At 36.1% G+C, this 17,955-nt stretch overlaps 1 protein-coding gene across 3 annotated transcripts in view; it reads left to right on the plus strand.

Annotated features, from left to right (window-relative positions):
• PGGT1B (protein geranylgeranyltransferase type I subunit beta) overlaps nt 1-17,955 on the plus strand; it is an 80,557-nt gene that overhangs the window by 44,789 nt on the left and 17,813 nt on the right. For all 3 annotated transcript variants that reach the window (XR_013167002.1, XM_077138918.1, XM_077138920.1), the window contains exons 3-6: nt 2,147-2,214; nt 6,125-6,276; nt 7,974-8,106; nt 16,633-16,678. Coding sequence is in view for 2 of the 3 variants with exons in the window: in XM_077138918.1 (XP_076995033.1) it covers nt 2,147-2,214; nt 6,125-6,276; nt 7,974-8,106; nt 16,633-16,678 (399 nt within the window). In the remaining variant the exon portion in view is untranslated. The remainder of the gene's footprint in view (nt 1-2,146; nt 2,215-6,124; nt 6,277-7,973; nt 8,107-16,632; nt 16,679-17,955) is intronic.

A 17,955-nucleotide genomic window follows, 5' to 3' on the forward strand; every position in this document is an offset into this window, starting at 1 on the left:
TTGATTTGGTTTTTGATGAGGTTTTCCATGTCTTTTCGTACATTCTGAATTGTTTCAGCTCCTGTATGTCATTTGAATTGTTGGTTTGTTCCTTTGACTGGGCCATATCTTCAATTTTCCTAGTGTGATTTGTTATTTTTTGCTGGCATCTAGGCATTTAATTACCTTAATTAGTTTATTCTGGAGATTGCTTTCACTTCTTTTATCTAGGGTTTTCTTGCTGGATGAATTTGTTGTCTGTCTGTTCTTTGACATTCCGTTCAGCTTTATCTGGACCTTTAGCTTAAGTTTTGTTTAACAGAAGAGAATTTTTCAGTTCTTGTTTTCTTGTTTCTTGCCCTGCTTGTGTGGTGCCTTTCCCCCCACACACACACATAGGAGGGTCTACTTAGATATTATAGACTCCAGCCAGATTTTCCCAAACCAAACTGGCCTCCTATCAGGAGGAAAGAGTCACCTGTGTTGGTTTTCCCTGAGGGTGAGACGCAGCAGGTTGATAGACTTTCCTGTGAAGTGTCTGGACTCTATTTTTCTTATTCTGCCCAGTATGTGGCGCTTGTCTGACTGCAGGTGCCACCAGCATAAGGTGATGCGGTACCTTTAACTTTGGCAGACTCTCCCTGCTGGGGGCATGGTGGAGACAGAGGAGAGGTTGTAGACTGGTTTTAATGGCTTCAAATTACCAAGCCCTGGTGTCTGAATTCCTTGATGGAGGGATTCCACCTGGGTGAAGCTTCACCCCTCCCCTGGGGAAGGCACAGGCTCCAGACAAGCCCCCAAAAGAGCTCACTTCTGCCTATGCCTGGGGCAGTTGTAGCCTGAAAAGTCCTGCCGCTGTATCCAGAGGCAGTCAAGCTTTTGTAGATACACAGCCACAAAAACCTCTGTTTCCTTCTTTTTTTTTTTCCCCCTTTTTCTGTCAGTCGTGCCCCCTTGGTGCCAGGGCAAAAATGAGCAACCTCCGCTTTGATCAGGTTCACCTGAGCTGGGGGCCTATTTTTAGTAGTCAGAATTTGTTAATTAGTTCCACAGTTGGCGTTTGATTGTGCCCAGTCCCTGCTGCTGATAAAGTCCTTTCCTTTCCCCTCTGGGAAGTGACCTGTGGGGGAGGGGCGCTTGCCGCCGCAGCTTTGGGAACTCACGATTCTTGCGGGGTGCTCGCAGCCGGTCCAGCTGGTCCAGACTGGGGTACGCTGTGTGTCTGGTCTCTGATGTGTCCCCAGGAGCTGTGTGTACTGTTTCTGGTTATTTAGTAGTTGTTCTGGAGGACAAACTTAAACGTACACGTTATTAAGCCGCTGTCTTGACCTGGAAGTCCTTGATTTTTTTAATTAGTAGTAACATTTACAGAGTCCAATGATATTTCATTCCTATCTTCTACATCTCTCATGCTTAATTTCTAATAGCTATTAAAACCGTAATTGATTTCTTTCTTAAATTTCCAGTTTGCATTCCATTTACATCTTTAAAAATGAAGATTTTAGGTAGAGAAAATGTGTTCAGTAAATATACCTCGAATGAATAGAGATTAAGTGCTGACTTAAAGGATTCTGTATATTTCAAAATGAAATGGGTTATTGGGCCCGGAATGAAGGTCTGCCTAATAATAAAATACAACGTACACTTTTAATATCTGTATAGCAGTTCATCGCTTTAGCTTGCTCACATGTCAGAAAGCAGTGAGTTAAAGTACAAAAACACTGAATGGGAAGTTAAAATTCTAGACCCTGTTGTATAATTGACTGTTACCTTGAAGATGCCACTTAACTTTTGCACTTCTGTTTTCTGTTTCTTTAGAATATGGGATGAAATATGTTACTCACATAAATAATGATCACATAGGAAAATGTATTAAAGCATTCTGTATGCTGTACAGTGACTTACAAATAAAAGATACTTGGTAGGAAATCATTATTCTGTCTATATGACTGCTTTGGGAATTAAATGAGGAAGTCCTTATAAAAGCACCTAGAATAGGCCTTGACACGTGGTAAGCATTTAACATAGCTAGCACGAAAATGGAGACAGTGACAAAGCTTTCTTACTAAAATACTCTGCTTCTGAAAGATTGTTTTATTTGAACTGCTTTAGGATCTATATAAAATTAAGAGGTGCTTTAAAATAAGTAAATATTTTTATTTTCTAGGATCAAATTTAAATCGTTGTGGTTTCCGAGGCTCTTCTTACCTGGGTATTCCATTCAATCCATCAAAGGTTAGTTCTTTGTCTTATGTTGATGGTATATGTCTCTCGATTTTATATAGTTATCCTAATTATTACTTTTAATAGCAGCATAAAGAAGGCCAGTTAACTTCTGTATGTTAGAGAAGGACTTCATATTCAGCTCTCATTTCTTAGGAATAAAAGAAAAAGCTCTTGCCAAGGCAGTGATTGAAATTGTAATGAATTTGACAGTATTCATGGCAATAGGCAGAACTTCTTCAGGATTATTACGCAGAACCTTTGGTACCAACACATGTCAATGTAGAAAGCAGTGAGTTCTTCAAAAAAACAGACTGAGATATTTTGCTAAGCTTTGCAGGTGTTTCCATCTGTGTACAGAATATCAATGTTTTTCTGCAGTAGAAAGCAGAAATAAATTTCATTGACCAAAGAGTCTTCACAAGATAGAAATTGTTTCTTAATGGCATCTGCTTTTTATTGTTCCTAGAGGCAACTATCATTCATATAAAAACAAGCTAAATGCCATTGCCCATAATAATAGTCCCATTTCCTGTTAACTTGTGCTAGAGCCTTCTGTCTTTGGCTGTTTTTATGAAACAGATTGTGTCATTCAGATCTGTGCCTTAGGATGGTTATTAGAGGTCTGGTTTTATAATCGTTATGAGCCAGTGTCTGGCTATAGTGAGGATGTCAAGATTTGTATCCAGTTGCAAGCTGAAAGCAGATGGTGTGCTACCAGTTTTTCCTTAATGTGCTCCAAAATTCTAAAATAAAGAGCAGTGCTTTTGGAGGTGACATTTCATTTCAACTTTTTTCTTTGCCTCAAACCACAAACCTGCTTGCCTATGTCAAGGTCGTATGGATTTACTAAAATGTCACCAATTACTTGTGCCCATTGCTGTTAGCAGGAAATGTAAAAGCAAAACATTTATCAGGTCTGCCCTTTTTTTTTTGTACATGTATTTTCAACTGAAACCAGTCCTGAATAAAGGTAGCTCTCCATTTGGTCGTAATGGACAGTGTGTCTGGATGTCATGGCATTGGTAGTGATGACCATTATATAGTGCCAGACCATGTATAGATGTTTTACACTTGAAATAGAACTGTGCCTAAATAACTTTTTTTTTAATCCCTTTCCCCCTCTCGACATTTTCAAAATAACAAATAAAACTGGAGAAGAAATCACTTTTGCCCTTGGTCCACAGAGTCTTCTGAAACCCATTTTTGACCCTCAGTTCACCTGGACTCTTGGCTTCTTTGAAATCTAGTTCCCACTCCATGCTGGATTATAATGCCTCTGAATTCAAGTAGGGGAAGGAGCTAGAGACTCCTGGTGGAATCATTTGGTCCATAAGGAATTGTCACTGAGGGTTCTGTCTGACAGTCCAGCAGACAGATGGAGTCCAGAAGAATCTGCAGAGGCACGGTTGTCTGGTACAGAGTATATGTAGTGATATTGCTGTTTCTTCCAAAACCACCAAATGACCTCTGAACCGTTGACTTGTTGATATAAGCCTGAGATCTTCATTAGCCACAGAGTATATTTTGAGGAACATTGGTGGATTCTCTCAATCCACTTTTTTCACTATTTTCTTTCACAAATCCCATATTCTTATTGAATTCATATTTTCTCCTTATTATGTACATACCCCAAGATTTTCCTTCTCTGCTTTTCTTATACTTTTTATTCTATATATAATTCTTTCTCTCCATCTGTACCTACCCAGGCTCTTCTTCTGTTATACAAAATAATCCCTTCTGTAAATCCGTGTATTAGTTATCTCTGTTTTGACACTATTACATTCTACTTTGTATTGTAATTATATAAGGAGACCTGTCTTCTGGTTAAGGTTTACATTTGATTTATATTTGTATTTGGATTCCCCAGGATGCTTTTAACATAGCGGTTGTTTAGTTTATGTACCAAAACATGAAATACAATATAGCAGTTCTAAGATAGCTATTACAAATTATAGGTTGAGTTTTAAGGAAAGTGGTGTCAAGATAAAAATTTGCTTGGCGTATTGTAGAGCCATATAAAAAATGGTGTATGTAACAGGGTTCCAATTATAGAGGTTATTGAACAACATGTAGATTTTTTCTGTGAGGTCAGTGAACAGGAAAGTAAGGTTATGAAGTCATTAGTAATACCAGGACCAGTGGGTCATAATTCTAAAAATCAGTGCCCTTTTCATATTTGTCTTACACTTACAGTTTCTTTATTTTGATAACAACAGCTTTATAGGTAATAACTTAATTAATCCTCACAATAATCCTATGAGGCAGATACTAAAATCTCCAGAATGAAGATTTGATGCTTTTCAATATCTGTGGGAGTTAACATTTATTAGATAATGCAGAGGAGTATATTTTAGCCAGTACCTTATGTTTTCGTTTCCTGGGCTTCTCAAACAAATACCATGTGATGGGCAGGCTTAAATAATGGGAATTTATTAGCTCATGGTTTGAGACTGGCAAAAAAGCCCAAAATCAAGGTGTTATCAAGGCAGTGCTTTCTTCCCAAAGACTGGCATTCTGGAGCTAGTTGTCAACAATCATCGGTCCTTGGCTCCTCTATCACATGGCAGCCTCTCCTGACCATGCCATTGTCTTATGGGTTCCATTAACTTTCCTTGGTCCTTAGCTTATCCTATGGCAAGGCACATGGCTGTGTCTCTTGTTCTTTCCTTTCTCTTCTGAGTTCTGTTGATGTTCAGCTTCTGGCTGCTCCCTCTTGGCTTTTTTCTTCTCTCTCTGAATTTCCTTCTATTTATAAAGGACTCCAGTAATAGAATTAAGACCTATTCCTGAATAAGTGGGCCACACTTTAACTGAAGTAACCTCATCAAAAAATCCTAATTACAATGGTTTTATTATCCACAGGGATGAATTAACTTTAAGAACATGTTTTTGGTTTGTTCCCAGGTTTCAGCACAAAAAAAAAAGAACATGTTTTTCAAGGGTACATACAGCCCCAAACCACCATACCATGGGACACATTTCGTTTTACCTTTCAAGGGTTATGAGCAGTTATTCTAGTATATGAAGTGCTTGTTGATATACCCAAACTAAAACAGAAACCAAAGAAAAAAGTCAATTAAAAATAAGCTTTATTCTATGAAAATAAAACTTTCTCAAACTGCTCAAGAGATCTTTGGTAGCTGTTTGCAGTTATTTTTTGTTTCAACAGTCAAATCCGCTGGACTAACCTGACTAATCTGAACCCAGACTGTGTTGATAAGGGCTTCCTAGTTTGACTTCCCACCTCTGCTGGGTAGTGCTAATCTAATAGACTTCTTCCCTCTGTAAGGAAATAGGCTTTATAACACACTTTTTTGTAGGCAGTACCATTTAGGCTCTAAATTTTAAAACCACACTATTGTATTTCTAGAGAATTTGTCAGTTGTATAATTTTGAGATCTTCTTTGCATTTACTTTTTGTTTCCTTGGGATTTTAAGTGCTAATGTTGATTAGATGCAAATAATTAAACTGTATATAAGAGCAGAATGATATGTTTTTTGACTATGTCAAAAAATCAGTGTTTACATATGGTGATTACTACTGTGATATTTAATTTTGATTTGTACAATATAAAATTTTATTCCTTTTATAAATCTTTCATGTTTGAAAGACTACATGCTTCTCTAACTTCCTAAGGCTTAAACTACAGGTGATAGGGTTGACTAAATTCAAATAACTTGGTTTATTTGATAGCAAATATACTTCTATAAAGAGGTGTCTGAGATAAATTTAAAAGTTTTGTAGCCTAGAATATATGGGATCATCATATTGAGAGTTATGTTAGACAGGGGTTTATTTTCTCAATCTGATATTTATATAAATCAACATAAGCAATATTTAATTTTATAAAACCTCATCAAATTACATAATAAAGTAAAACCAATTTATTAATTAACATTATATTCATTTTGCACTTAGAATCCTGGAACAGCTCATCCTTATGATAGTGGCCATATAGCCATGACGTACACTGGTCTTTCATGCTTAGTTATTCTTGGAGACGACTTAGGCCGAGTAAATAAAGAAGCTTGTTTAGCAGGCTTGAGAGCCCTTCAGCTGGAAGATGGAAGGTATGCCTCATTCTTTGTTCCTTTTTTTTTTTTTAATTAAGAAAAATCTTGAAACTAAAAAATGGAAATAATATATACTAAAATTTTCAGGGATCATAAACTCTTATTAGAATCTCCTGAAGTTTCCTGTATATCGTTAAATGCCTGCTCAAAAAAATAAGATTTTGTATGTGAATAAAAATGAAAATAATCACAGTAGCAGAACTCCATTCATTCTCTTGTCATTTCTTTCTTCTTTTTTTTTTTTTAACTGACATAATTGATCCATTAAAAATATATAGTTGAATAGCTTCAGGATTAGGACCTACATTAGTTTGCCTTCTAGATAAAATAATTGATATTTTGAAGTAAATACACATTTAGTCTCAGTTTTTATTCCTTAAGACAGTAATTAGGGGAGAGAGGGATGAAAAATGAATATTGTATCCTAGTGTGGATATTTTCACTGACATTTTCAAAGAGTTAAAAAAGAAGTTAACAAATTCATTAATATTTTATATTTCCTATAGTGTGTCTAAAGAAGAATCTTGCTAGAGTCTTAAGGTGGAAAGAAAAAAAATGTAAGCTGGAAAATGATAGAGCAGTAGTGATGTCTAAGGAAAAGACTTCACAAAGAAATCCTTTTATATTGTCACATCTTTGCTCTATCTGCTAGTATCTGTTATTTTCCTTTCAGTGTTTTAAAAGCACTGCTCTTAACTCTGAAATCTGTTCTACAACTAATATGATGTACTTTGAAATTTATTGCTTTTTTGTAGATATGTTATTTTTCACACACACAAAAACGAGGAGTATAACACAGAAGATAGGATTTAACACATGAGTATGACTGCTGAGTCATTACATTGATATTTCTTTTGGTCTGCAGTGTCTTGAAGCAGCTAGAAGATAAAAACGAAAAATCATGGAACTGTAATCCATACCAAACTTTAAAATCTGTTCTGTAACTACTTGTTAAAATGTTCTTGGAAATTTATTGCTTTTTTGTATGTATGTTATATTTCAGAATAAAAAAATTTTTTTAAATCACACTGCTCCTGAGGAAAAACTCAATGTAGACAAATAAGATTAATTTAAACTAGTTGGAAATACTATAAAATTAAATATTTACCTCAACCAATATATATGGCTAGTATTTCAGTATTTCACTATAATCTTTGATTACTCCTACCTTATTTTGTTTATAAATAAAGGAATAAATAAGAGACACACAGTATTACCTCTCTAAAGCTAATTAAATAGGTAACAAATTAAAACAATGTGATCAATCAGTTAATGATTATCTGAATATATATTTAGGAGAAAATTCACAAAGCAAAACTTGGAAATTTCTTCCTCCTCAGTAAGTCCCAGATTTTACTTGCTACTTTTTCTGCCACCATTTCTCAGGCCAGTGTGCCACAGCTATCCCTGGCTGGGAGCAACTAAAACTCTGGTGACATCTGGAAGGTGGCAACTAGTAGTGTGTAAAGCTGCCCGTAAGTCAGAATTTTGGGATAGAATAACGTTTTAGAGATACATTCATGTTAATAGTCCTGTTCTTTATTGAATAATACAAGTAAAGCATTGTTTTTAAATCACTGATAGATTTTTTGAGATAAAGGCACAAAATAGGTGTTTCTGATCTGCCCCCGCTCCACACTACCACAAAAAAATTATAGTACGTTGTTAATAGCAAATCTTGTTATTATTTTCAGTTTTTGTGCAGTACCTGAAGGCAGTGAAAATGACATGCGATTTGTGTACTGTGCTTCCTGTATTTGCTATATGCTCAACAACTGGTCAGGCATGGATATGAAAAAGGCCATTGATTATATTAGAAGAAGTATGGTGAGTTGAATAAATTAACTTTTTTAGGTTATTATTATTATTATTATTATTATTGCTGGTATATGGGGCTGCAGTATAATGCATGCCTCATCTTTTCCACTAAGAATTTGGAAATAAGGGCAATAAAATTGCTTTTTGAGTACATGGTATAACAGAACAGAACAGCCATATTGACAGGACACATTGACTCCTTGGCCATTAAAATTTAAATATAAACTGATTGTATCTAAAGATATTTCCACTTTAAAGGAAAAAAGGAGTAGAATTTCAAAGGTAAATGTAAATAGCCTGTCCTATCAGTGACCTGTGGAAAGCCCTGGCCAAGCATACCAGAAAATTTTAATATCTTTGATGAGGCTGTTCCTATACTGAAGGTGAGTTTCTTAAGCCATTTTGGCTAGCAAGGCCCAAATGTAGCAACATTGAATGGGCTAACAAGTCTTTTTTTGGTCATCTTTTTTTTAATACTTTGATGTGTTTTTTAATCTAAGGTTTATTTTAAGGAGAATATCAAGTAGAAAATATTTTTCCATACAGTACAGTTTTATAGGCAGTAGTAAGGAAAGCTTAGTCTCAGCTAGAATTATCCTTTGCTCTACTTTTTAATCTTTTATATGAAAGTGGGGAAATAAAACTGCTGCTCCCCAGGTTCATTGTTTTGCATATATGAAGTTTAGGTGTTTTGGATTAGAATATTTTTGGTTGTTGAGTCCATTTTACTAGTTAATATATCAAAATTAAAATGTAAGTTCTTTGTGGAATAGAATTGTTTTTAACTGAATGTGTAAATATGGATCAGATTCTATAGAATTTACAATATAATAAATGTAAGTAGCTGTGCAGGCAGAAAGAGCAGTCTTCTTAAAGGAGTTTTTAGAGGAAAGGAGATTTATGTTAGATATGGGGGTGGGTAGCATGTATTTTTGGCAAGGATACTATAGAAGTGATATTGTGTTCTGTGTACATTTTATTTGGAGATTCATTAATTTTGATCACTTGATAAGGTGGAATATGCCACATTTTCCTCTGTATAGTTACTGTTTTTCCTTTTGTTATTATTCACTATCTTGTGGTAAGATATTTTGCGATTGTAAATATCCTGCCCCTCATCAAACTTTTGCTCATTGTTAGTATCCTTTGATGATTTTTTCAGTTACATTGTTTTTTTTTGTAATTTTGTTTGAAATTCTTCTTTTTGACAGATACATATATTTTTATTTCCCCTTCTTATTCAGAAGATAGCATACCATAGACACTTTGAGGTTTTTTTTTGCGATTTGCTTTTTTCACTTAATATAACTTGAAAAATCATTCCGTATCAGTTCATAGAGATTTTCCTCAATCTTTTTTTTAGTAGCTTCATCTTTAGGGTAAATTCCTGTTAGTAGAAATACTCAAAAGGTAAATGCAGATGTAATTTTATTAGACATTGCCAATTTTCAATCCAAAAAGGATAACTCAATTTGTGTCCTCACCATTTGTGTATGAGTACCTATTTCCCCACTGAGTACCTATTTCCCCACTGGAATATGTTGTCATAGTTTTTTGATTTTTGACATTCTGATGGATTAAAAAGCATAATCTCAGTATAGTTGTAATTTGTATTTCTTTTATTGTGAGTGAGGTTGACCATTTTGTTTACTCATGGGCAGTTCAAACCAAGTCATAGACTGGATTTAGCCTATGGGCATTAGTTTGCTGATTCGAGTCTTAGTTTATAGTTTTCAGTACTAGGTCTAATCCATTGTTTTGCTTTTCTTGTTTGAGTACTCGAGTTTTTTGTATGTTCTTTCTTCTTGCTTATCTTCATTTCATTCATTTTTTTCTCTATCCCTTTTTACTGCTTTGTTTATCTTGTTTTTATTACTTTGTTTGTTTTCTGCTTCTTGTTATTGTCCCTTATTGTGTTTTCATTTGAGTCTTTTATTCTTCGTGCATCCTTTAGTCTTCATTTCTGAGAGTGTTTTGTTTTTTTCCTTCTATTTCCTTGAAATCATTTAACTCTTTTTATTTCTTCTTACTGTTAGTCCATTTCTTTTTTTAATTTTTGAAATTCTTTTTAAAGTAATTTTTCATACTCCCAACTGTTTGTTTTTAAGGATATTTAATTGAGTTTGGGGAACTGTTTTATAGGTGTTTGTTTGTGGGAGAGAAGAGGCAGATTTTCATGTACAGAGATGTTTTCATTCCATTCCATTTACTGTATTTTCATTTTTTTGTATGTATTTTTTTATTAATTACAAGAAACACAAACATTCCCAACACATACACTCAGCAATTCACAATATCATCACATAGTTGCATATTCATCATCATGATCATTTCCCAGAACATTAGCATCAATTCAGAAAAAGAAATAAAAGGACAGCAGAAAAATATAACAAACAGAAAAAAAAATTTTACAGGCCATATCCCTTACTGATCCCTTTCATTGATCACTAGCATTTCAAACTAAATCTATTTTAACATTTGTTCCCCCTATTATTTATTTTTATTCCATATGTTCCTCTCATCTGTTGACAAGGTAGATAAAAAGAGTATCAGACACAGGTTTTCATAATCACACAGTCACATTGTGAAAGCTATATCACCATACAATCATCATCAAGAAACATGGCCACTGGAACACAGCTCTACACCTCCAGGCAGTTCCCTCCAGCCTCTCTATTACATCCTGGATAACAAGGTGATATCTACTTAATGCATAAGAATAACCTCCAGGGTAACCTCTCAACTCTGTTTGGAATCTCTCAGCCATTGACACTTTGTCTCATTTCACTCTTCCCCTTTTTGAGAAGGTTTTCTCAGTCCCTTGATGCTGGGTCTCAGCTCATTCTAGAGATTTTTTTCTCAATCCCTTGATGCTGAATCTCAGCTCATTCTGGGATTTCTGTCCCTTGCTGCCAGGAAGATCCACACCCTGGGTAGTCATGTCCCACATAGATAGGGGAAGGTGGTGAATCTGCTTGCTGTGTTGGCTGGAGAGAGAGGCCCCATCTGAGCAACAAAAGAGGATCTCTTGGGGGTGACACTTAGGCTTAATTTTAAGTAGGCTTGACCTATCCCCTGTGGGGTTAAGTTTCATATGAACAAACCCCAAGACTGGGGGCTCAGCCTGTAGCTTTGGTTGTCCACACTGCTTGTGAGAATATCAAGAATTCAACTTGGGGAAGTTGAGTTTTCCCCTGTTTTCACCATTCCCCGAAGGGGACTTTGCAAATACTTTTCCACTCACTGATCAGTTCACTCTGGGATTCATCAGGGCATGGCCTGGACAAACCAACAAAATCTCATGTCCTATACAGAGTTCCATGTACTTAAGGTGTTCAATCAACTATCTGCATAAGTTATATTAGGAGATGCACTAGTCAAAGTATAGATTTGTACCAAATAAACATTTTTTGCTTCAGTCTCAAACATTAGTAGAAATTTTTAAAGATTAAGTACCATCTATTTTCAGCACACTGCAGTAATGACATTCTTTTGTTCTTCCTCATGCAAAAACATTTTTAAAATTTGTACATTTAGTCACTATCATTATACACTCTAGGCGTTCCTAGATTACATCATCTCAATCTTTATTGTCTATCTTTCTTTGTGATTTCATTTATGCCCCAGCCCTCCTCCCTCTATCATTCTCATATGCAGCTTCATTCAGTGTTTTAACACTACATTAAACATTAATGTAACTGTAACACTACATTGCAGTTAGGTAGTATTGTGCTGTCCATTTCTGAGTTTTTATATTCAGTCCTGTTGCACAATCTGTATCCCTTCAGCTCCAATTACCCAATATCTTACTCTATTTCTATCTCCTGATGGTCTCTGTTACCAACAAAATATTCCAAGTTTATTCACTAATGTCAGTTCATATCAGTGAGACCGTACAGTATTTGTCCTTTTGTTTCTAGCTAATCACACTCAGCATAATGTCCTTAAGATCCATTCATGTTATTACATACTTCATAACTTTCTTCTGTCTTACAGCTGCATAATATTCCATCTTATGTAAATGTCCCAGTTTGTTTAGCCAACTGTCTGTTGATGGACGTTTTGACTGTTTCCATCTCTTGGTAATTGTTAATAATGCTACTATAAACATTGGTGTGTAAATGCTCATTTGTGTCCTTGGCCTTGTGTCCTTTGAGTAGAGACAGCATATAGATGGGTCCTGTTTTTTAATCCATTCTGCCAGACTATGTCTTTTGATTGATTGGAGAATTTAATCCATTAACATTCAGTGTTATTACTGCATGGGTAGTACTTTCTTCTACTATTTTGCCTTCTGGATTTTATATGTCATATCTAATATTCCTTCTTTTTACCTTTACTCATAGTCTTCCTTTCTATACTCTTCTCCACACCTCTCTCTTCTGTCTTCTATCTGTCTCTAGTGTTCCCTTTAGTATTTCTTGCAGAGCTGGTCTCTTGGTCGCAAATTCTCTCAGTTATTTTTTGTCTGAAAATGTTTTAATTTCTCCCTCATTTTTGAAGGACAATTTTGCTGGATATAGAATTCTTGGTTGGCAGTTTTTCTCTTTTAATAATTTAAATATGTTATCCCACTGTCTTCTCGCCTCTGTGGTTTCTGCTGAGAGATCTGCGCATAGTCTTATTGGGCTTTCCTTCTATGTGATGGATTGCTTTTCTCTTGCTGCTTTCAAGATCCTCTCTTTCTCTTTCACCTCTGACATTCTGATTATTAAATGTCTTGGAGTATGTCTATTTGGATCTATTCTCTTTGGGGTACGCTGCACTTCTTGGATCTGTAATTTTAAGTCTTTCATAAGAGTTGGGAAATTTTCAGTGATAATTTCCTCCATTAGTTTTTCTCCTCCTTTTCCCTTCTCTTCTCCTTCTGGGACACCCACAACCTGTATATTCGTGCGCTTCATATTGTCTGTCAATTCCCTGAGTCCCTGCTCATATTTTTCCATTTTTTTTCCTATAGTTTCTGTTTCTTGTCAGAAATCAGATGTTCTGTCCTCCAGTTCAGAAATCCTATGTTCTGTCTCTCGAAATCTACCGTTGTAGGTTTCCATTGTTTTTTTTTCAACTTTTCTGCTGTGTCTTTGATTCCCATAATTTCTGTGATTTGTTTTTTCAGACTTTCAGTTTCTTCTGTTTGTTCTTTCCTTGCCTTCTTTATATCCTCCCTCAATTCATTGATTTGGTTTTTGATGAGGTTTTCCATGTCTTTTCGTACATTCTGAATTGTTTCAGCTCCTGTATGTCATTTGAATTGTTGGTTTGTTCCTTTGACTGGGCCATATCTTCAATTTTCCTAGTGTGATTTGTTATTTTTTGCTGGCATCTAGGTATTTAATTACCTTAATTAGTTTATTCTGGGGATTGCTTTCACTTCTTTTATCTAGGGTTTTCTTGCTGGATGAATTTGTTGTCTATCTGTTCTTTGACATTCCGTTCAGCTTTATCTGGACCTTTAGCTCAAGTTTTGTTTAACAGAGGAGAATTTTTCAGTTCTTGTTTTCTTGTTTCTTGCCCTGCTTGTGTGATGACTTCCCCCCCACACACACATAGGAGGGTCTACTTAGATATTATAGACCCCAGCCAGATTTTCCCAGACCAAACTGGCCTCCTATCAGGAGGAAAGAGTCACCTGTGTTGGTTTTCCCTGAGGGTGAGACGCAGCAGGTTGATAGACTTTCCTGTGAAGTGTCTGGACTCTATTTTTCTTATTCTGCCCAGTATGTGGCGCTTGTCTGACTGCAGGTGCCACCAGCATAAGGTGATGCGGTACCTTTAACTTTGGCAGACTCTCCCTGCTGGGGGCATGGTGGAGACAGAGGAGAGGTTGTAGACTGATTTTAATGGCTTCAAATTACCAAGCCCTGGTGTCTGAATTCCTTGATGGAGGGATTCCACCTGGGTGGGGCTTCACCCCTCCCCTGGGGAAGGCACAGGCTCTAGCCAAGCCCCCAAAAGAGCTCACTTCTGCCTATGCCTGGGGCAGTTGTAGCCTGAAAAGTCCTGCCGCTGTATCCAGAGGCAGTCAAGCTTTTGTAGATACACAGCCACAAAAACCTCTGTTTCCTTCTTTTTTTTTTCCCCCTTTTTCTGTCAGTCGTGCCCCCTTGGTGCCAGGGCAAAAATGAGCAACCTCCACTTTGATCAGGTTCACCTAAGCCGGGGGTCTATTTTTAGTAGTCAGAATTTGTTAATTAGTTCCACAATTGGCGTTTGATTGTGCCCAGTCCCTGCTGCTGGTAAAGTCCTTTCCTTTCCCCTCTGGGAAGTGGCCTGTCGGGGAGGGGCGCTGGCCACCGCAGCTTTGGGAACTCACAGTTCTGGGGGGTGCTCACATCCAGTCCAGTTGGTCCAGACTGGGATATGCTGTGTGTCTGGTCCCTGACGTGGCCCCAGGAGCTGTGTGTACTGTTTCTGGTTATTTAGTAGTTGTTCTGGGGGACGAACTAAAATCCGCACGTTGTTAAGCCGCCATCTTGACCTGTATTTTCATTTTAAAGTTACTTTGCATAAATATAGTCTCTTTTTGTTTATTTATTTCATGGATAAGATTTTTTTTCCTATAAGAATTCCTAGCTTAAGGATGCCTTCTTGTCAGTTCAGCAAAGTATGATTTCCTTAATGGGTGTTTATTGTTTAGTCAGGGAAAGGTTGTGTGCTTTATGATTTACTGGGCAGAGGGAGGTTCTCTTTATTAATTAGGTCTCCCAATTTGATCTTTTTTTTTTATCACCCTATCTCCAAAGGGCCCTTCTTCCTTCCTTTTTACCTTCCAGAAGGGCCTTTTAATACTGCCACTTTGACTTGCATTTCTTTTTTAGTTCCTTCTCTGTAATCAGTACTCTTTCAGCACAGGCATTCTGTTTTTGCATGGTAGTACAGTATTGCTGTAATGATAGCCATGTGAAAGTATCTTAATCAGTGGGAAAAATTAGGTGTTCCATGACCTTTAAAAAAGTTTTTGTTAAAGTATTATAAAAACTTTCTGTATTATAAATGTATAGGGAAATGAAAAAAAAGATAAAACTAGTATTTAGTACACTGTAACTTAAAATATTGAGAATAAAAGTTTTATTTCTTATTAAAAACTTATAAAGAGTAATTTGAACAATGCTTTGCCTTCTCATCATATAAATTACAATATGGAGTGAGCATTTTTTCTGTGCCTTTGTAAATTATCACACTCTAAGCTTGTATCAGCATCCAAAATTTTATCCTTTGCTTTTTTCCCTATTGTGAAATATATCCGAGAGTTCCTTTAATGTGAAGTTTTTTGCCAGGCTCACTACCTCTTGTGTATCTTCACCCTTTCATTACAGCCGCTTTCCTCACTTATGTAGAAAAATTTCTCTTCACTTAGTTCTTCTGGCTGCATATCTAAAGTCTCTTGAACAGCTGCATTGTCAACAATCCCGTGGTTAGCTGTTTCTTCTTTAATTCCACTTACATTTGATTTTAGCTTCACTTTCAGCATTATCACTTTTTTTCCATTGAAGACCACTTCCTTTTTATAGTTGTCCATTATTCTAAAATCTCATATGATTTTTATCAGTTTGAGACAAAGAGACAACACAACCACATGCTTTTTACTGTCTGTGTATGAATTTAAAATGGGCAGTGGCCAATTACTAATTATCTTTGAAAAAAATTACATGATCGATCACTGATCATCATGAGCCTGTGTTAATGACATAGTGATTTAGACCACAGGGCTAGCAGCAAGGTTTATTCTTTATGCAGTAATTCATAGTTCATATACCTCAGTAACTGCAGTTTGAACCATGTTGACTTAATTAATCAAACCATGGCAGTAGAATTCATGCATGTTAGAACTGTGCAAAGTGAGGACTCATGGGATGAACTTTCTCTTTTAGGAAGTGATTTTAGATCAGTCTTATACCTGTCATTAGCTCCACTCCTTTCTCTTCCTCATGATTTTTCAGACTGCCCTCGTTCCCTGCAAAATTATATGTCTGGGTGTAATGGATTGTTGGGGTTTGATTTTTCTGCAGACAGGTAATTTGAAGTATGAGCACATCATCTAGTTTTGCTAAGGTTTTTATATAGTTTCAGTGTTCTTATTCTGTTTGTTTGGAGAGGATATTTGGGGAGTTTCAAATTTAGGCAGCCACCGTTATCCTTGACTATGCAGAAGTGCCTCAAAATAGATTTTTTCATATTTACAATATTTCTCAGTGTAAAAATCCTTTTTCTTCAACTCATATATGCTTAAAAGCAAGAAAGAGGTAAGGGTTGGGACTTTTTATTGGGCAAAAACTTAGTATGTAGTTACAGTCTTTGAACAGTTTGTTCTCAGAATGTGCCCTAGTGCGTGCATTTACTGATTTGGCTTGGTGAATAAGACAAGATTAGGTATTGAAAAGCCTATCTATCTTTCAAAAGATAGTGTATCTTTTGGAAGGAGAAATAACAGATTAGATTGAGACAAAAATTAGCATAATGGTAACTTATCTGCTCATCATTTATTATTATCACTATTATTTCTCCATTAAACTTAATAATGTTTTTCTTTTTCAGTCCTATGACAATGGACTGGCACAGGGAGCTGGGCTTGAATCTCATGGTAAGATGTCTTAAAATAGATGAATATGTAGTTTCCTTTGTTCTTTTAAACAAAATCATGGTACCTTCTGTTATGGAGAATGTTCATATTCTTTCTTGAAATACTGCATTCTCACTATCCTGACAAATTATTATTGGCTCCTTGACCATCTTTGTTTCTTTCTCTCACCTCTTTACCATAGATAGAACTTGTGGAAAGTTTTCTTCTAAGCTCAGCTTTCTTCTTTTCCTTGCATAGTTCATTTTTCTAAATCTCAGGGCTTTTTGCTTACTGTTCCTTCTATATTGGTTGTTCCTTGTCAGCTAATACCTGACTCTCCGTCACCCCCTTCAGGTGTTTGCTCACATGGTGTTTTCAGTGAGCTCTTCCCTAATCCCTCCGTTTAAAATTGCAAAAACCTACATACATACCCCCATTTAGCATCACAAACCACCGATATACATACACCCCATTTCCTATCCCTTTTTCTGGCTAAATTTTTCTTCATGCCATTTATATTTTATAAGTGACATATATAAAACTTATATTTGTTTATTTGTTTATTATCTGTTTCCCTCCACATAATATGAACATCAGAAGAACAGAGATTTTTGCCTCTTTTGTTCACTGCTATATCCCCCACTCCTCTAACATGCTTAGCACACAGTTGAATGAATTAACAGGTGGTTCTTCATCAATTATCTCTGTGTTGTTGGTGCCCAAAACTTTCCAAATCTATCTTGCTGCCTCTGAGCTATATAGCCCCCATTTCCATTTGTCTGCCTAGCATATCTACCTTGCTGTCACTTTAGTATCTCAAACTGTATGTTTTTAAAACCCATCCTCTTCTCTTTCCTTCTTCCCAAGTCTGTTTGTTGTTCTGCAGCAATGTGGAAAGACTACCAGATCTACTCGTTTTCCAGGAGAAGCCAGAAATACAGAATTTTGTTGGTTTAATCACTTCTTTTGCTTTTCTTTGTTTGTTTATTCTTCATTATTGCTAGTCACAGACCAATTGTAGGTCACACATTTATCATCCCCTCTCTACAGAGTAGAAGAAAAATAACTTATTCATTAAGTAGCTGCTATGTAGAGGGAACTGTTTGATACTTTACATGTAGTCTCAGTTAACATTCACACCCAGCCCTCTTAGGCTAGGCATCTTTATGTTCAGGTTCAATCAGAGAAGCAAAACCACCATGAGTATTAAGAGTAAAGGACTGATTATAAGAATAAAATTTTACACAACTGTGGAAGAAGATCCATAATTGTGGTAGATCAGGGAAATGTCACTGACC

The sequence above is a fragment of the Tamandua tetradactyla genome, chromosome 21 (assembly GCF_023851605.1).
Source record: "Tamandua tetradactyla isolate mTamTet1 chromosome 21, mTamTet1.pri, whole genome shotgun sequence".
Taxonomy (NCBI): Eukaryota; Metazoa; Chordata; class Mammalia; order Pilosa; family Myrmecophagidae; genus Tamandua; species Tamandua tetradactyla.